Below are 18,304 nucleotides of genomic sequence, written 5' to 3' on the forward strand. Positions count from 1 at the left end.
TTAGACAAGAGCTACGATATGCTGATTCAATATTGCAGAGAACGGATAGAAGAAGACTATGACCCAATACACAAATACTGCTTAGACAAGTTGACAAAACCTGAGTATCATGTTACCATCTTTACTTTAAATGATGTATTAGGAGAGTTGGCAGAGTTGTGTAGACGTCTTCAGAGGAGCAATCTAACAACTGTAGAGGCGTTCCAGATGACAAAAGCCAAAATAATGAAACTTCGATCACAGCATCTTGGTGACACCATTCATTTCTCAGGGGAAGTTCGTAATGTTATAGCAACATATCCTTCTGTCAACACCACTGCTGTCATCCATTTCATAGAACGTGTCTGTGATCACTTTAGCAGTAGATTTCCTGAAGATGAATTTGGCGAATGGTCAGTCTTTGATAAAGATTCCTTTGCATCTGTTGAAAATGTTAAGAATTTTTTATTTGGTTCTGACAAAATTGAAATACTGGCAGCTAGATACTGCACCTTGCTAAACAAGCCAGAAATTGTTCTTAAGAAGAATTTAGTTGCTCAGTATGTGGACTTTAAATTCATCATGAGTGAAAAATTGGCACAAGGTGCACTGAAGAATTTTGACGACATGATTGTTTATATTAGGCAGCAGGATGGGTTTTCTGACTTAGGCCAATTGCTTGACATTTGTGGAACTTTCCAGGTGTCTAGCGCAGATTGTGAGAGAGGTTTCAGTCTCATGAATCAGATTAAAACAAAGACCAGAAATCGGCTAAAAGTCAACCATCTGGACAACCTCATTAGGATAAAACTATATTTAATGTCAGGACAAGCAGTTAATTTGGACGATGTGTATTCATTTTGGAAGAACTGCAAAGGACGACAAAATACTTCTACGGTTGATGTAATGTAATGTTTTCTCTTTCAGCTTTCTGCAAATGTTCATATTTGAATCATAAGTTGAGAAATTTTGCACAATAAAATTGACATGTGAAAGTTTTGCACATTAGTTTCAATTTTTGCACACATGCCACCAAACCTTAGAGGGAACATTGGCCGGCATGCTTCCATGTTTGGCCAGTCCATCTATTCATCTTCTTTTCGGTTTAACTACCCAAAATCCTTCCACCAACCCGTTAAGGGTTTCAGGATGCCCTCCTTACCAAATTCCACCCCCGTCGTTGCGCCTTTTGCACGTCTTTGGGTGCATTTGGTGTACTCTTGCCTCAGCTCGGTACTCATCCATATATGAGGACTACCATCTTGCTTGTCCTGTGAGAAAGCAAATGTTGCTTACCTGTAACGTGTTCTCACAGGATAGCAGGATGTTAGTCCTCACGAAACCCACCCGCCACCCCGCGGAGTTGGGTCTACATACGTTTTATTATGTTAGTTTCACTTGTGCTTTTTGCTGTAAGACGAGACTGAGGGGAGAAACCTGTGGTCACAGAGATAATTGCAGGCTGAGCATGCTCAGTGCACTCAGTGTGCCAGTGTCAGTCAAAGCTTTATAGAAACTTTGACAGAGAGGTTTTCCGTAACAGGGCTTCGTCCACTGACGTCTCCCATATGTGGGGACTAACATCTTGCTGTCCTGTGAGAACACCTGTTACAGGTAAGCAACATTTGCTTTTTCCCTGCACTGTCAATCATTGGGAGAATGGCGGCCTCCGCCAACCAATACCGACTTCCCCGGTGTTCCCAGGACAGCGTGGGCACTGCTGACTACCATCTTACTTCCGGCATCACTTAGGCGCGTGTGCACCTCCTTATGTATATGTCATGGTGGGAACCTTGGGGATGTCCCTTCCTGATGACGTCAGCACCGCTAGTGTACCTATACTGACTGGCCCAGACCAGTTAGCAAGGAGTTCTCTCGCTTGTTAAATCCTCTCTAACTTGGATCTTCTGTTCTAGACTCTCCTCCTGGCACTCGGACGCTCTGAGTACCTGCTCCTCGGGGGCTCTTCCGCGTTTTGGCTATCCGCTCCTCGGAGGGCCTTCCTGCCTAGGACTTCCTGACCCGCTCCTCGGGTTTATCTACTGGGACTTCCTTGTGTGAGTACTATCTCCAACTTCCATCTACCTCACTGAAGATTCACGGCGTACCCCGTCTCGTGGGACACTACCGTTCTTCAGCCTATCTACGCTACTCATCCTGTGCCTCAGGACTACTCTATCTTCACACAGTCTACAGCCTGTTCCTGTATCATCAGACCTCTGCATCCTTTGCATCTCAAGTACAGTTTCCTCAGCGTACCCCACGCTGCGGGCCACTACTGGATCTCCACTCAGAGGTAATCTCATCAGCTTGCAGGAATCTCCTGCATACCCCATGCTGCGGGCCACTACCAGCAGCTGGAATCTACACTCTCATCTGGACTACTGTATTTGCACTAAGAGTGTTTATTACATTTCTCGCTACTCAGGTGATGTACTATCTTTCTCCCTAATAAAGTCTCTCTCACAGCTGTGTCCTACGTCGCTGAGACCACACCCACAGACAGTGAGGCCCATGGGGCTCCTCCCTGTGGGTGGAGACACCTCTCACCTTGGCCCGGGGTTCACAACTTCATCAAAACCATAACACTTGCTATACACTATGAGCCCAGTAGGTTAATTCTCCGCCCCTTTTTTGGAGAATCCGTGCAGGGTTGAGAGAATGATTCAGCCCAGGTAGCGAGAATGCGCTCAGCTACCCATTCCACCCTGAAGGGGTCTACGTATGCATGAAATATATTTGCATATATTGTCTTTCTCACAGGACAAGCAGGATGGTTGTCCTCACAAATGGGTGACATCGAGGATGGAGCCCACCACGGAAAACTTCTGTCAAAGTTTAACAGAACTTTGACTGGCCCCTACTGGGCATGCCCAGCACGGCACTGACCCTGCAGCCAGCAGGGGTCTCCCTTCAGTCTTCTTTTTTCCGCGTAGCCACGCGGCGAAAGGAGCTCTTCTTACCACGTTCCTGACAGGAATTCGGTTTTTTTTCCTTCCGAAGAAAATTTGCCCCTCAGGGGTCTCCCTTCGACAAATTTTTTTCAACTTCGCGGAATCCGGTAAGTTTTTTGCCGATTTTCATCGACTTCCGTCGATTTTGGCCCTCGAGGCCTGTTGGCAACTACCGATCCCGCGGCTAAATTTAGGCCCAAGGCCATGGCGACGGGGTTTCGTCGATGTCCGGATTGCACCCGGACTATGTCAATCACAGACCCTAATAGGGTTTGTGTTTTGTGTTTGGGTAGTGAGCATGATGTCCTGACTTGCACCAAATGTGCCTTAATGACACCCAAAGGGCGCAAAGCCAGGATGGAGAAGATGGGGCTCCTCTTCCATGCACCCACCCCAACGCCATCGATAGCATCGACGTCATCGGAACCGGCACCGTCGAAGTTGCACCATCACCGTCAACCCTCCGGTGACCGTCCACCATCAATGACTTCTCGGCCGTCGACTCCTGTCCCCTCCCCGGATGGGCGAGGAGATCGGAAGGACAAGCATCGCCATCGACGGCACAAGTCTCGGCCCGTCGAGGATCCAGAGCCATCGACCTCCGTACAGGCCGAGCCACCGACTAAAAAGCCTCGGCCAGACCTGGCACCGTCCACGTCTCGTTCGCAGGCACCGAGGAAACCCTCACCCTCTCGGGGTGTGGGAGCCGTGATCCCACCGGTTACGGTGGTCCCTCCGGCTCTGCCTCAGCCTCCCTCTCCCGTCGAGCCGGGTATTGTTACCCCTGGTCTCCGGGCAGAACTGGACCGGCTGGTCCAGGAGGCCATCGAGAAAGCGATGCAAAAGTTCCAGCCTCCACCGGCACCGTCTCCGGCACAGATTCCGGCATCGCCTCTGGCACCGACCCCGGCACCGACTCCGCCACCGGGGAGGGAACCGACCACCGAGCCTCTGGTGGAAGCTCTAGCGCCGCTACTGCGCCGCATGGAGGCTCTTATGACAGCACTTCCATCGGTGATTCCAGTAGCACCGACAACACCACCGTCTCCGACAGGTTTTTCATCGGCAGAAGAAACACCGTTCCTGATTCCCCCTTCCGGGGTGGTCCCATCGGTGCCTTCTCGTATTTCTCCACCGATTTATCCTTCGGCTCCATCGATTCCGAGACCGGCACCGATTCCATCGGCAGCACCGAAGCCCTCGATGCCATTCTCAGTTCCGCCTGCAGCACCGATTCCATCAAGATTTCACTCGATGCCTTCGGATCCTCAACCAGGTCCTTCAGGGCTTCAAGCCCCACATGATCCCTACGATACCTGGGGTGATGATACATCTTCTGACACAGATTTACCTTCACCACCATCTCCTACAGAGAGTAGAAAACGATCTCCTCCTGAGGATCTCTCTTTTATTAATTTTGTAAAGGAGATGTCAGAAATTGTACCTTTTCAGCTACAATCTGAGACCGATGACAGACACCAGATGATGGAACTGCTCCAATTTCTGGATGCTCCTAAAATCATCGCTTCCATCCCTATTCACCAGGTGTTTCTGGATCTTTTAATGAAAAACTGGGAATCTCCTTCCTCTGTTTCACCTGTTAACAAGAAAGCTGACTCCACATATCTTGTCCAGTCAGCACCAGGATTTCAGAAGCCTCAACTGGATCATCGCTCTGTTGTGGTTGAGTCCGCGCAAAAGAAGGCCAAGCGTCTAAAGCCACACTCTTCCACTCCACCTACCAAGGACAATAAATTCCTGGATAGTGTGGGACGAAAAGTGTATCATGGAGCTATGTTGATTTCACGCATAGCTTCATATCAACTTTACATGACTCAATACAACAGAGCCATCCTTAAGCAGATGCAAGACTACGCTGACACTTTGCCGGACCAATACCAACCACAGCTTCAAGCCCTTCTTCATAAAGGTTTTGAGGCAGGGAAGCACGAAATTAGAACGGCCTATGACATCTTCGATGCTTCCACAAAAGTTTCAGCCACAGCCATCTCAGCCAGACGTTGGGCTTGGTTAAAGTCATCCAATCTTCGCCCAGAGGTCCAGGATCGTCTAGCTGATTTACCCTGCTTAGGGGACAATTTGTTTGGAGAACAAATTCAGCAAATTGTAGCAGAATTAAAAGATCACCACGAGACGTTGAAACAACTCTCATCTATTCCACCTGAGGTGTCCTCCAAACAACCACCTAAGAAGGACTCTAAAAAGTCCTTCTTTCGGCCACGTCGTTACTATCCTCCATCGGCTAGGCCACGTCCTGCACGGTCCTCCAACAGACCTCAGCCACGCCAGCCTAGAAAACAAAGACCTGCTGTAGCCCCTCCCCCTGGGCCTGCGGCGGGCCTTTGACTTCCCTGTAGGGAGCACATGCCAAATCCCTCTTCCAGACATCCCTGTGGGGGGTCGACTGTACCACTTTTTACAACGCTGGACACAGATCACCTCAGATCAATGGGTGCTAGCGATTATCGCACAGGGTTACCACCTCAACTTCATAACTCTTCCGGCAGACTCCCCGCCTCTTCAAGCATGGAGTCTAACCAGCCATTTGACTCAATTACAACAGGAAGTATCCCTTCTTCTGCAATCAAATGCTATAGAACCCGTCCCTCCCTCTCAACGAGGGAAGGGATTCTACTCCAGGTACTTCCTAATACCAAAGAAATCAGGGGGACTACGTCCCATTTTGGACCTTCAGGCCCTCAACAAGTACCTTCAAAAAGAAAAGTTCAAGATGGTAACCCTGGGCTCGTTGCTCCCTCTGCTGCAAAGGGGAGATTGGCTGTGCTCTCTCGACCTCAAAGACGCTTATACCCACATTGCGATAACACAATCCCATCGCAAGTATCTGCGTTTTCTGGTAGGCCGCAACCATTATCAATACCGGGTACTACCTTTCGGTCTGGCGTCTGCTCCACGAGTCTTTACCAAATGTCTCGTCGTAGTAGCAGCATTCCTCAGGAAGGAAGGTGTCCACGTCTACCCCTACCTGGACGATTGGCTAGTCAGGGCTTCCACCCCTCAGATTGCTCAATCCTCCCTAAAATTGACAATTCAGACACTCCTTTCCTTAGGGTTTCTTGTCAATTACGAGAAATCTTGCTTAGTCCCATCTCAAACCTTATCCTTCATTGGGGCAGACTTGGACACCTTACAGGCAAAGGCCTACCTTCCGCTTCAAAGGGTCCAAACTCTCATGTCCCTAGCTCGCCAGCTCCAGTCTCAGAACACTGCCACGGCTCGCCAATTCCTCATTCTCCTAGGACACATGGCATCCTCGGTTCAAGTCACTCCCATGACCCGACTAGCCATGAGAGTAACACAATGGACTCTGCGACACCAATGGATTCAAGCTCTTCAGCCTCTGTCCTCCATAGTCACAGTTACACAAGCGCTACGCCTGTCTTTAACCTGGTGGACGACTCAAGTCAACCTCCTTCAGGGATTGCCTTTTCTCCTACCAGATCCACAAGTAACCCTAACCACCGACGCTTCCCACATCGGTTGGGGAGCCCATGTGGACGATTTCCAAACCCAAGGGTTATGGTCACCAGAGGAAGCCGAACACCAGATAAATTTCTTGGAACTTCGAGCAATCCGCTACGCGCTCAGAACTTTCCAAGATCATCTCTCGAATCAGATAATCTTAATCCAGACAGACAACCAAGTGGCCATGTGGTACATAAACAAGCAGGGAGGCACAGGCTCCTTCCTTTTGTGTCAGGAAGCTGCGCAGATTTGGGCAGAAGCCCTCTCCCACTCCATGTACCTCAGGGCCACTTACCTGCCGGGAGTAGACAATGTGTTGGCAGACCAGCTAAGCCGTGTCTTCCAACCACACGAGTGGTCACTCGATCCTCTGATAACCCCACTTGTGAAACAGAGAGGTCGCTATCCCCACATAGACCTCTTTGCTTCTCCACAGAACCACAAAGTGGACACTTACTGCTCTCTCATTCGGAGCCAGCACTCTCGGCCGAGGGATGCCTTCTCCCTCAAGTGGACGACAGGTCTGCTCTATGCATTCCCTCCACTTCCTCTTCTGTCAAGGACTCTCGTGAAGCTTCGCCAGGACGGAGGAACCATGATCCTGATAGCACCCCACTGGCCACGCCAAGTGTGGTTTCCCATACTTCAGGATCTCTCCATCCGCAGGCACATCCCTTTGGGAACGGATCCGCATCTGCTCACTCAAAACGACGGATGCCTCCTCCATCCCAACCTCCAAGCCTTGTCCCTGACGGCATGGATGTTGAAAGGTTAGTCCTTCAGCCATTTAACCTTTCGGATTCGGTTTCTCGTGTCCTGATAGCTTCACGAAAGCCCTCCACCAGAAGATCCTATTCATATAAATGGAAAAGGTACACATCATGGTGCACTTCTCAGTCTCTTGATCCCCTTTCCTGTCCAATCTCTAAGTTCTTAGACTATTTATGGCACCTCTCAGAATCAGGTCTTAAAACCTCTTCCATAAGGATGCATGTCAGTGCGGTAGCCGCCTTCCATAAAGGTATCGGGGGTGTCCCTATTTCAGTACAACCCCTGGTAACACGCTTTCTTAAAGGCTTGCTCCATCTGAAGCCACCCTTACATCCTCCGGCCCCATCTTGGGACCTTAATCTGGTTCTTGGTCGTCTAATGAAACCACCTTTCGAACCTCTCCACTCCTGTGAATTAAAGTATCTCACATGGAAAGTGTTATTCCTTTTGGCTATCACTTCAGCTCGTAGGGTTAGTGAGTTACAGGCCTTAGTCACCTATCCGCCTTACACTAAACTCCTGCAGGACCGGGCGGTACTCCGCACTCACCCTAAATTTTTACCTAAGGTAGTTTCTGAGTTTCATATCAATCAATCCATAATACTACCTATCTTTTTTCCCAGGCCCCACTCCAACTCCGGGGAACAGACTCTGCATACCCTAGACTGTAAACGAGCTCTAGCTTTTTATCTAGACCGTACAGTTGCTCACAGGAAGGGCACTCAATTGTTTGTCTCTTTCCATCCTAACAAGTTGGGACAACCTGTGGGTAAGCAGGCTCTTTCCACCTGGTTGGTGGACTGCATTTCTTTTTGCTATCAGCAAGCTGGCATTCCTTTTCAAGACCGTGTTAAAGCACACTCTGTGAGGGCCATGGCGACTTCAGTAGCACACCTTCGATCGGTGCCGCTTCCTGACATCTGCAGAGCTGCAACCTGGAGTTCCCTCCATACCTTTGCAGCCCACTATTGTTTGGACAAAGCTGGAAGGCAGGACTCCATCTTCGGCCAATCTGTCTTGCGTAACCTTTTTCCAACGTAATGTACCAACACCCTTCCACCTTCCCGGGAGGGTGCGGATGCCCTTTCCCAAATTCCACCCCAGTTGTTGTGCCTGTTGCACGCCGTTGGGTGCATTGGGTGTAAGTCAGGACATCCTCAGCTCGGTACTCACCCATTTGTGAGGACAACCATCCTGCTTGTCCTGTGAGAAAGCAAATGTTGCTTACCTGATGTAACAGGTGTTCTCACAGGACAGCAGGATGTTAGTCCTCACGAAACCCGCCCGCCACCCCGCGGTGTTGGGTTCGTTTTATTTTTTACTTTTTAGGCACTGCCTGTAGCTTTGAAAATCAGACTGAAGGGAGACCCCTGCTGGCTGCAGGGTCAGTGCCGTGCTGGGCATGCCCAGTAGGGGCCAGTCAAAGTTCTGTTAAACTTTGACAGAAGTTTTCCGTGGTGGGCTCCATCCTCGATGTCACCCATTTGTGAGGACTAACATCCTGCTGTCCTGTGAGAACACCTGTTACATCAGGTAAGCAACATTTGCTATCCAAAATATTCAGAAGTATCTCATGCACATTCATTGTGGATATCCTGTATGGGAAGCCCTGACTGATAACCTGTCATGTGACTATGTATCTTCAAGCGTCTCTTCTGAAATTTTAGTGAAACTAGTTCACATTGGCATTTGTGAAGCTGCCCTGCCTTTGGTTAGTATCTCCAAGTATGCTGACTTGCATTGAAGGATTTTCACACATAAGACGATGCTGTGTATTCCTACAAATCAGAACCCATCTAGTTTTATTTTATGTCTGAGCCAGTTTCAAACTGTTGACCAACAATTAGTGAAGACTGCGTATCTCTGTCATAATTAATTGAGCCAGTCAATTAATTTGTCTTTTTCTAAACAAATGCTTGATTCCCAGAGTACATGTACTATATATTTCGTGATATGAGATTTGTGTTTATGTTTACTGGTTTATTTCAGTGTTATTTTGTGACTAATTTATGGTATATGTATTGAGTCACACTGAGCATTTTCTTTTGATATAGCAATTAATAAATTCAAATAAATATATTTTACGTATTTTGATCTGCCCTAGTGAATATTGTAATTCTGTGCTTTGGGCCTGCATGAAATGCCATAATTCAAAATCTAAATGATTAATATTTTATCATATTGAAAGCAAACAGATTTTTGATAAAGGTCAATGTTTTGCAAGCTACTAGTCCTCAAGACTTGAATCACATTTTTTTTAATTCAACTATTAATTTCATCTGACTCATTTCAACAAAGTTCCTGGTGGTAAGCTTACAGAAACCAAGGACTTCTCGCTCTTTTCTGCAGTTTAAGCTTATTTTGTACTTAGTTAAGCCTATATGTTAAGCATTCAGGAAATGATTGATCAAGTACATATTAAATTGGTCAGAGCAGAAATTGTAAAAAAGGTAACAGCCCTCATAATGGCCATCTGAATTTTTGTTGAGGTATGATCATAACAAAATTTATATCTGCTGGATAGATTAGATGACCCATTTTGGTCTTTATCTGCTGTCATTTACTTTGCCACTTTTTGATTAATCACGCCTGATTTAATTTCTTATAAAACAAAAATCACACACAGAAAACCAAGACTGTATGTTTAAAAGTTGTTTTGTTTTTTTTAACAGGAGGAATTTTACTTTGTCAAAACATGAGACACAATCAGATATGCTGTCAGACTCCTCCCACTGTTACTATTCATGTAAAGTCAAATGCATCTAGATCACACCTGCCAAAGAAAGCAGTTCATCTGAAGCGGACTATTTTTAAAGAAAGTCAAGAAACCAAAGAAAGAAATGCTAATAATAACAAGTCAAAACGTGCTAGAGGCCCATGCCTTATTATTCAACGTCAGGAAATGACTGCTTTCTTTAAACTATTTGGTATGTTAATAATTTTTTCATGGTATTTGTCATTCAGACCCTATTTGCTCAGTGCATTTGAATGCTTTATTTCTATTTTTGTGATGGGCCCTTTTTCTTGTATTTCATTATGTAAGTTATATTAATATTTATTTTGCTGATGTTGGTTTAAATAAAGTTGTATTTGAATTTGGAACTCTCGCATTTTGTATAGTAGATTTCACAGATCTCAGACATAAAGGAACTTGTTGCAGACAGCAGGATTTCTTAAGTTTCCTACATAGCTTATCCTGGCTGCTTCATTTCTAAGTGAACTTGAGTCTGGTCTCTTATGGTGAAAACTAAGCAAGTGACAAGTGAAAGAAAAGGCAAAGTGAACAAAGGAGTTAAAAAAATCACAAATCAATCAAAACAGAGGCCAAATACTCATTTTAACTCAGGAAGGGTGGGGGAAACGTCCATGACAGGCTCTTGCAGAGCATCCTCGATGGGCCCATTAGTCTCCGCTACTTATCTGGATAACTTTCCTTGCAAACTCCCAGATAAGTAGCAGCAGGTAGGTATAAAAACTTACAGATAAGTGGTGGTGGTTAGTGGAACAGACAGAGATGTCCTGCATTGACCTGTCAGGGACGCCACACTCCTCCACCCTGTCCTGAGTAAGCCTGATGTCTGGACTTTTTATTTTTTTAACTTTTTGTCCATTTTAGAGGGTTTTAAGTAATATTGGAAACTTAACGCCATCTCTTACCTTGTAAAGTTTTCAGTGCCAAGAAAGACCGCATTTTGCCTGCGCACCTGTCTGCATTGGAAGTACTCCTTATTCTCACAGGACAAGCAGGATGGTAGTCCTCACATATGGGTGACATCACAGAATGGAGCCCAATCACAGAACACTTTTGTCAAAGTTTCTAGAACTTTGACTGGCCCCTACTGGGCATGCCCAGCATGGCACCAACCCTGCAGCCAGCAGGAGTCCCTCTTCAGTCTTCTTTTTTCCGCGCAGCAGTAGCCACACTGTTAAGGAGCTCTGCAAGGATTCCTGACAGGAATTTTCCTCTCGGAATTATTAAAAGTTAAATTGCCCCACAGGGCTCCCTCCGTTAACTTTTTCAGTCCGCGGTACTCCGGTAAGGTTTTACCCGTTTTCCGTCTATTACCATCAAGTTTGGCCCTCGTGGCCTACTGGCCGTCGACTGTACTGTGGCTCGATTTTTTTCTATGGCCATGGCATCGGGGTTCCATCGGTGCCCAGACTGTACTCGTACCATGTCCATTACAGACCCTCATAAAGTCTATGTAATGTGTCTTGAACGAGAGCACGATGTGTTGACCTGCACCAAATGTGCCCTAATGACACCAAAAGGTCGCAAGGCCAGAATGGAGAAGATGGGACTTCTCTTCCATGCTCAAACCCCGACTCCGTCCATTGCATCGACGTCATCTGAATCGGCACTGTCAATGTCGCACCAGCATCGACCACTGATCGGTGACCGTCTGGCATCGATAACTTCTCGGCCTTCGACACCCTCTTCTCCCCCTCAGGACCGAGGGGATCGTAAAGAGAAACATCGCCACTGGCATTGAAAGTCTCGGACCATCGAGGGAGCGAAACCATTGACCTCGCCATCGTCCGAGCCGCCGTCGAAGAAACCCCATCCAGAAAAGGCACCCACCTTTTCGGCAACCGGGTCACTGAGGCACTCCTCACCCGACAGGGCATCGGGAGCCGCGACTCCACCTTTAACGGTGGTCCCTCCGGCTATGCCTCTGCCTCCTTCTTCTGTGCCGGGGCTGCTTGCTCCAAGTCTCCGAGAGGAACTGGACCCGGATAGTTCAGGAGGCCATCGACAAGGTGATGCACCGACTCCAGGTTCCCCCGGCACCGACATCGGTACCGATAGTGGAACCGGATACTGACCTGATTCCAGCAGCCTTGGCACCGCTGTTATTGAGAATGGAAGCGCTTATAGCCGCTTTTCCACTGATGGACCCCGGGTCACCGATGGCTCCGGTGCCCTCCCCGCTTACTTTATCATAGGGAGGAGAAACACCGTTCCACATTCCTCCATCAGGAGTTCTGCCTCAGCCATCGAGATCGGTGCCGATACCTCCATCGGCGCCATCGAGTCATCCACCGATGCCCTTGATGCCTGCGCCAGGGCCTTCATTGCTTTCATTGGTGCCTCCGGTTATTCCTTCGATGCCTTCGGAGCCTAGACCAGGACCTTCATGTATCCAACTCCCCCATCCCTCTCCAGTTCCTAGAGAGACAGGTGCCGACCCTTATGATACCTGTACTGATGATTCCTCACCAGACACTGATGACTTGCCATCACCTCCTTCACCCACTGAGAGTAGAAAGCGTTCTCCTCCAGAGGACCTTTCTTTCATAAATTTTGTGAAGGAAATGTCTGAATTGGTCCCCTTCCAATTATTAACGGAACAGGACGACAGACATCAAATGATGGAGTTGCTTCAATTCCTGGATGCACCCAAGGAAATCACCTCCATCCCTATCCACCAAGTTCTTCTAGATCTTCTCAAGAAGAACTGGGAACATCCTGGCTCCATTGCACCAGTCCACAGGAAACTGACTACCTATTTGGTATAGTCAGTGCCAGGCTTTCAGAATCCTCAGTTGGATCACCAATCTGTGGTGGTTGAATCTGCGCAAAAGAGAGCAAAAAGGTCAAAACCTCACACTTCCTTTCCCCCTGGCAAGGAACAGAAGGTTTTAGATACCACTGGTTGCCGAGTCTTTCAAGGATCAATGTTGATCCTCCGAATTTCGCTTACCAACTCTATATGACCCAATATAACAGGGTCATTTTTTTTTAAATTCTTTATTTATCATCATTTCAATTAATACAAAGAAAATTTGCATAGAATCACAAGAGGTGTAATATATTGTTTTTCTCATGAAATTCTTTAAACCATGATTTACAATAAAAGAAAACATAATAATTTTACAGTCTCTCTACTTCGTAGGGAACTTGAGGGGAACAAATAAAGGAGAACATAAGAATATATTTAAGAAGTAAGGCTAGGTTACACATCAGATACATTTATAGGATCCTGCTCTATATGGTGCAGGTCTTGCTCACGTGCCTCTAGGAAGGCCTGAAGTTGTTCCGGACTGAAGAAAACATATGTGTTCCCTAAAAGTTTAACACACCTGCAGGGGTACCTTAATACATAGGTTCCCCTAAGTGCTAAAACTTTAGGGCGCAGTGAAATAAATTTTTTCCTTCGCATCTGCGTTGGTTTTGCTAGATCTGGAAAGATACGGACCTGACCTCCCAAGAAGGAAACATTCAGATTTTTAAAATAATTCTTCATTATTAATCCGATATCATTTTCTGAATAAAAGGTCACAAAAAGAGCAGACCTCTCTATAATTTCAACCGCAGATGTCTCTAGAAATTCGGACAGGTTTTCCATATCTATCCCTATATCAGGCACTATTGAGGTACTCCTTTGTCTTAGAAAAAATATTTTCTTAACAGGGGGAACCTGATCAAGAGGAATCTTTAATATCTCATTAACAAACTTTTTGAAAGTCTGCAAAGGCAACTCTCCCATAACTTTGGGGAAATTTAAGAGTCTTAAATTTAAGTGTCTCAAATAGTTCTCTACTGATAACAGGGTCATTTTTAAGAAGATGCAGGAGTTGACAACCTCCATGCCTCTGTCACTTCCAGAACAACTCCACACCCTAATTAACAAGGGTTTGGAGGCAGGAAAACATGAGATCAGATCATGTTATGACATCTTCGACACTGCAACCAGAGTATCTGCAGCAGCTATTTCAGCGAGACGATGGGCTTGGCTCAAGTCTTCAGACCTTCGACCAGAAGTCCAAGATAGGTTGTCTGACCTTCCCTGTATAGGAGACAATCATTTTGGCGAGCAGATTCAAAAGACAGTGGCTGAATTAAAGGACCATCATGAGACTCTCAAACAGCTCTCTCTGATACCTTCGGATTATCCTTCCAAACAGCCTTTCCGGAAGGACTCTAAAAAGTCTTTCTACAGACCAAAGAAGTCCTACCCGCCAGCAGCCAGATGTCATTCTGCGAGACCATTCCTCAAATCACAGTCTCGTCAGACCCGAAAACAAAAGCCACAGACAGCCCCCCAGCCGGGCCCTGCATCTGGCTTTTGACTCTTGCGTAGAGAGCAGCAGCCAGATTCCATTACCACACATACCAGTGGGAGAACGGTTATGCCATTTCAACAACATATGGCAATCAATCACCTCGGACCACTGGGTCCTAGCAATAAATGCTCAGGGCTATCATCTCAATTTTCTCTCCATCCCACCGATTCCCTGCCTCTAATGGCATAGAAAACATCCGACCATTCATTGCTCCTGGAGCAGGAGGTCTCCCTCCTACTCCAGTCCAGAGCAATAGAACTAGTACCATTCCCTCAGCAAGGTCTCTGGTTCTATTCCCAGTACTTTCTAATACCCAAAAGATCGGGAGGCGTTCGTCCAATTCTGGATCTGTGAGCCCTCAACAAGTACCTCCAGAGAGAAAAGTTCAAGATGGTAACCTTGGGTTCGCTTCTTCCTCTTCTACAAAGAGGAGACTGGCTCTGCTCTCTCGACCTCCAGGATGCATACACTCATATTTCGATAACTCTATCTCATCGCAAATACCTGAGGTTTCTTGTAGGCCCCAAGCACTATCAGTATCGCGTGCTTCCATTCGGCCTAGCGTCTGCACCATGAGCCTTTACAAAATGCCTCGTCATGGTTGCCGCCTTCCTCAGGACTCAAGGTGTTCACGTCTACCCCTATCTAGATGATTGGTTAATCAGAGCTCCGACTCAGCAAAACGCTTTGTCATCCCTACATCTCACCTTAAATACTCTAATTTCACTCTGATTTCTAGTCAACTACAACAAATCCTGTTTAGTCCCATCTCAAACCTTATCGTTCTTTGGGGCAGACTTGGACACCTTGCAAGCAAAGGCTAACGAGCCCTCACTCTCGTGTCTCTGGCACATCAGTTGCAGTCTCAACGCTCGATGACTGCTCATCGTTTTTTCATTCTCCTAGGACACATGGCGTCCTCAGTTCAGGTCACCCCAATGGCTCACCTGGCCATGAGAGTCATGCAGTGGACCCTAAGGTCACAATGGACTCAATCCCTTCAGCCCCTGTCGACCATTGTCCACGTCAACGACTCACTCCATCTGTCTCTCGCCTGGTGGACGAATCAAATCAATCTTCTACAGGGCTCGCCCTTTCAGGCGCCAAACCCTCACATAACTCTAACCACCGATGCTTCCAACTTCGGGTGGGGAGCCCATGTGGCCGATCTCCAGACACAAGGTTCTAGGTCTCCAGAGGAAGCCAAACACCAGATACATTTCCTGGAACTACGAGCAATTTGATATGCTCTCAGAGTATTTCAGGATCGCCTGTCCAATCAAGTCATCCTGATCCAGACGGACAACCAGGTGGCCAAGTGATACATCAACAAACAGGGAGGCACAGGATCCTACCTTCTGTGTCAGGAAGCTGCACGGATTTGGGCGGAGGCCCTCTCCCACTCGATGTACCTCAGGGCCACCAACTTGCCGGGAGTGAACAACGTGTTGGCAGATAAGTTGAGTCGCACCTTCCAACCCCACCAGTGGTCTCTAAACCCCTCAGTAGCAAACTCCATCTTCCAAAAATGGGGTTATCCTCAAATAGACCTCTTTGCGTCACCACAGAATTGCAAAGTAGGCAATTTCTGCTCTCTCACTCCAGCCAACCTTATCCACCAAGAGACGCGTTCTACCTCTCATGGGTAACCGGTCTCCTATATGCATTCCCTCCAATTCCACTTCTCTCGAAGACTCTCGTGAAGTTACGTCAGGACAAGGGAACCATGATCCTGATGCACCCCACTGGCCCCGACAGGTATGGTTTCCAATACTTCAGGATCTCTCCATTCACAGGCATATTCCTCTGGGAACAGACCCACTTCTAATCACTCAAAACAACGGGTGCCTCCGCCACCCCAATCTGCAAGCCCTGACCCTGATGGCATGGATGTTGAAAGGTTAATCCTTCAGCCACTTAACCTTTCTGATCCAGTCTCCCGTATCTTGATTGCTTCATGGAAGCCTTCCTTGAGAAAATCATATTCTTACAAATGGAACAGGTTCACGTCATGGTGCTCTTCTCAGGCCCTTGATTCCTTTTCCTGTCCAATCATGAAGTTTCTAGACTACCTCTGGCACTTGTCAGAGTCAGGTCTTAAAACTTCCTCCATCAGAATGCATGTCAGTGCGGTAGCCACCTTCCATAAAGGTATCGGGGGTGTTCCTATCTCAGTACAACCCCTTGTAACATGCTTCTTGAAGGGCTTGCTTCACCTCAAACCTCCACTGCATCCTCCGGCCCCTTCTTGGAACCTTAACCTGGTTTTGGGTCGGCTCATGAAACCAACATTTGAGCCTCTCCAATCCTGTGAACTTCGCTATCTCTCATGGAAGGTGATTTTCCTTTTGGCAATCACTTCAGCCCGCAGAGTTAATGAGTTACAGGCCCTAGTTACCTATCCGCCTTACACTAATTTCCTGCAGGACAGGGCAGTTATTCGCACTCACCCTAAGTTCTTGCCTAAGGTAGTACCAGAGTTTCATCTCAATCAATCCATTATACTTTCTACCTTTTTTCCCAGGCCCCATTCCAATCCAGGAGAGCAGGCTCTGCATACCCTTGACTGCAAATGGGCTCTAGCGTTTTACTTAGACCGTACAGCTGCCCACAGAAAGAGCACTCAACTATGTATCTCTTTCCATCCTAACAAATTGGGGCAGCCAGTAGGTAAGCAGACTCGCTCCTCCTGGCTAGCGGATTGCATTTCCTTTTGCTATCAGCAAGCAGGCATTCCACTTCAAGTCCGTGTTAAAGCACACTCTGTGAGGGCCATGGCGACTTCAGTAGCTCACCTACGCTCGGTGCCGCTTCCTGACATTTGCAGGGCTGCCACCTGGAGTTCTCTCCATACTTTTACAGCTCACTATTGCCTAGACAAAGCCGGAAGACAAGATTCCATCTTCGGCCAGTCTGTCTTGTGTAACATATTTATGACATGACATACCAACACCCTTTCACATGCCCGGTGGGGTTCAGGATGCCCTTCCCCAAATTCTACCCCAATTGTTGTGCCTGTTGCACGTCTTGGGTACATTTGGTGCATGTCCGGACATCCTCAGCTCGGTACTCACCCATATGTGAGGACTACCATCCTGCTTGTCCTGTGAGAATGCAAATGTTGCTTACCTGTAACAGGTGTTCTTACAGGACAGCAGGATGTTAGTCCTCACAAAACCCACCTGCCACCCCGCAGTGTTGGGTTCGTTTTCTTATTGTATTTTTCGGCACTGCCTGTAGCTTTTAAACAAGACTGAAGAGGGACCCCTGCTGGCTGCAGGGTTGGTGCAATGCTGGGCATGCCCAGTAGGGGCCAGTCAAAGTTCTAGAAACTTTGACAAAAGTGTTCCGTGATTGGGCTCCATTCTGTGATGTCACCCATATGTGAGGACTAACATCCTGCTGTCCTGTGAGAACACCTGTTACAGGTAAGCAACATTTGCTTTTTCTTTTTTCATGTTCTTATGTTTTTTCAAGCATCTGTAATCCACAGAGGTTCATTCTAAAAAAGAGATAAACAAAGACCATTCCATCGAACTATGTGAAGGAATCCATTCTGGCTAATTTGTTTAGTAATTTATTAAGTTTTCATGTTATACTAATTAATAAAGCAAAAAATTATTTAATTGGACTCGCTACACTTGTATAAAAATGACCGTATCCATGTAGGACTTAACAGTTTCAACTTACTGTCTTGTCAAAGAAAACATTTGTACAGAATAAAACACTTAAGGACTACATTCAGTAGGCCTCTTTTATGTAAAAGTAAATAGGAAAAGAATCCTGGGTGAGAAGAGGCTCTAAAACAACAACTCAATCAGCAGAATGTTTGTTATGGAAATGTCATAGTTGTTTCTTGTTGCAGATGATGACTTAATTCAAGATTTCTTGTGGATGGACTGCTGTTGTAAAATTGCAGATAAGGTAACTACTGTTGTATTGTGAATGAATGCATAAAGTTAATAGTGAAGGAATTGTTTGGTTCTCAATATTGCCATTTATTTATTTAAAATAGCAAATGTTGC

At 46.8% G+C, this 18,304-nt stretch overlaps 1 protein-coding gene across 1 annotated transcript in view; it reads left to right on the top strand.

Moving 5' to 3' along the window:
• SPDYA (speedy/RINGO cell cycle regulator family member A) overlaps positions 1-18,304 on the top strand; it is a 284,932-nt gene that overhangs the window by 62,390 nt on the left and 204,238 nt on the right. Inside the window, exons 3-4 of the mRNA XM_029596747.1 lie at positions 9,884-10,138; positions 18,145-18,203. Of these exons, the coding sequence (XP_029452607.1) occupies positions 9,884-10,138; positions 18,145-18,203 (314 nt within the window). The remainder of the gene's footprint in view (positions 1-9,883; positions 10,139-18,144; positions 18,204-18,304) is intronic.

Source organism: Rhinatrema bivittatum, chromosome 3 (genome assembly GCF_901001135.1).
Source record: "Rhinatrema bivittatum chromosome 3, aRhiBiv1.1, whole genome shotgun sequence".
NCBI lineage: Eukaryota > Metazoa > Chordata > Amphibia > Gymnophiona > Rhinatrematidae > Rhinatrema > Rhinatrema bivittatum.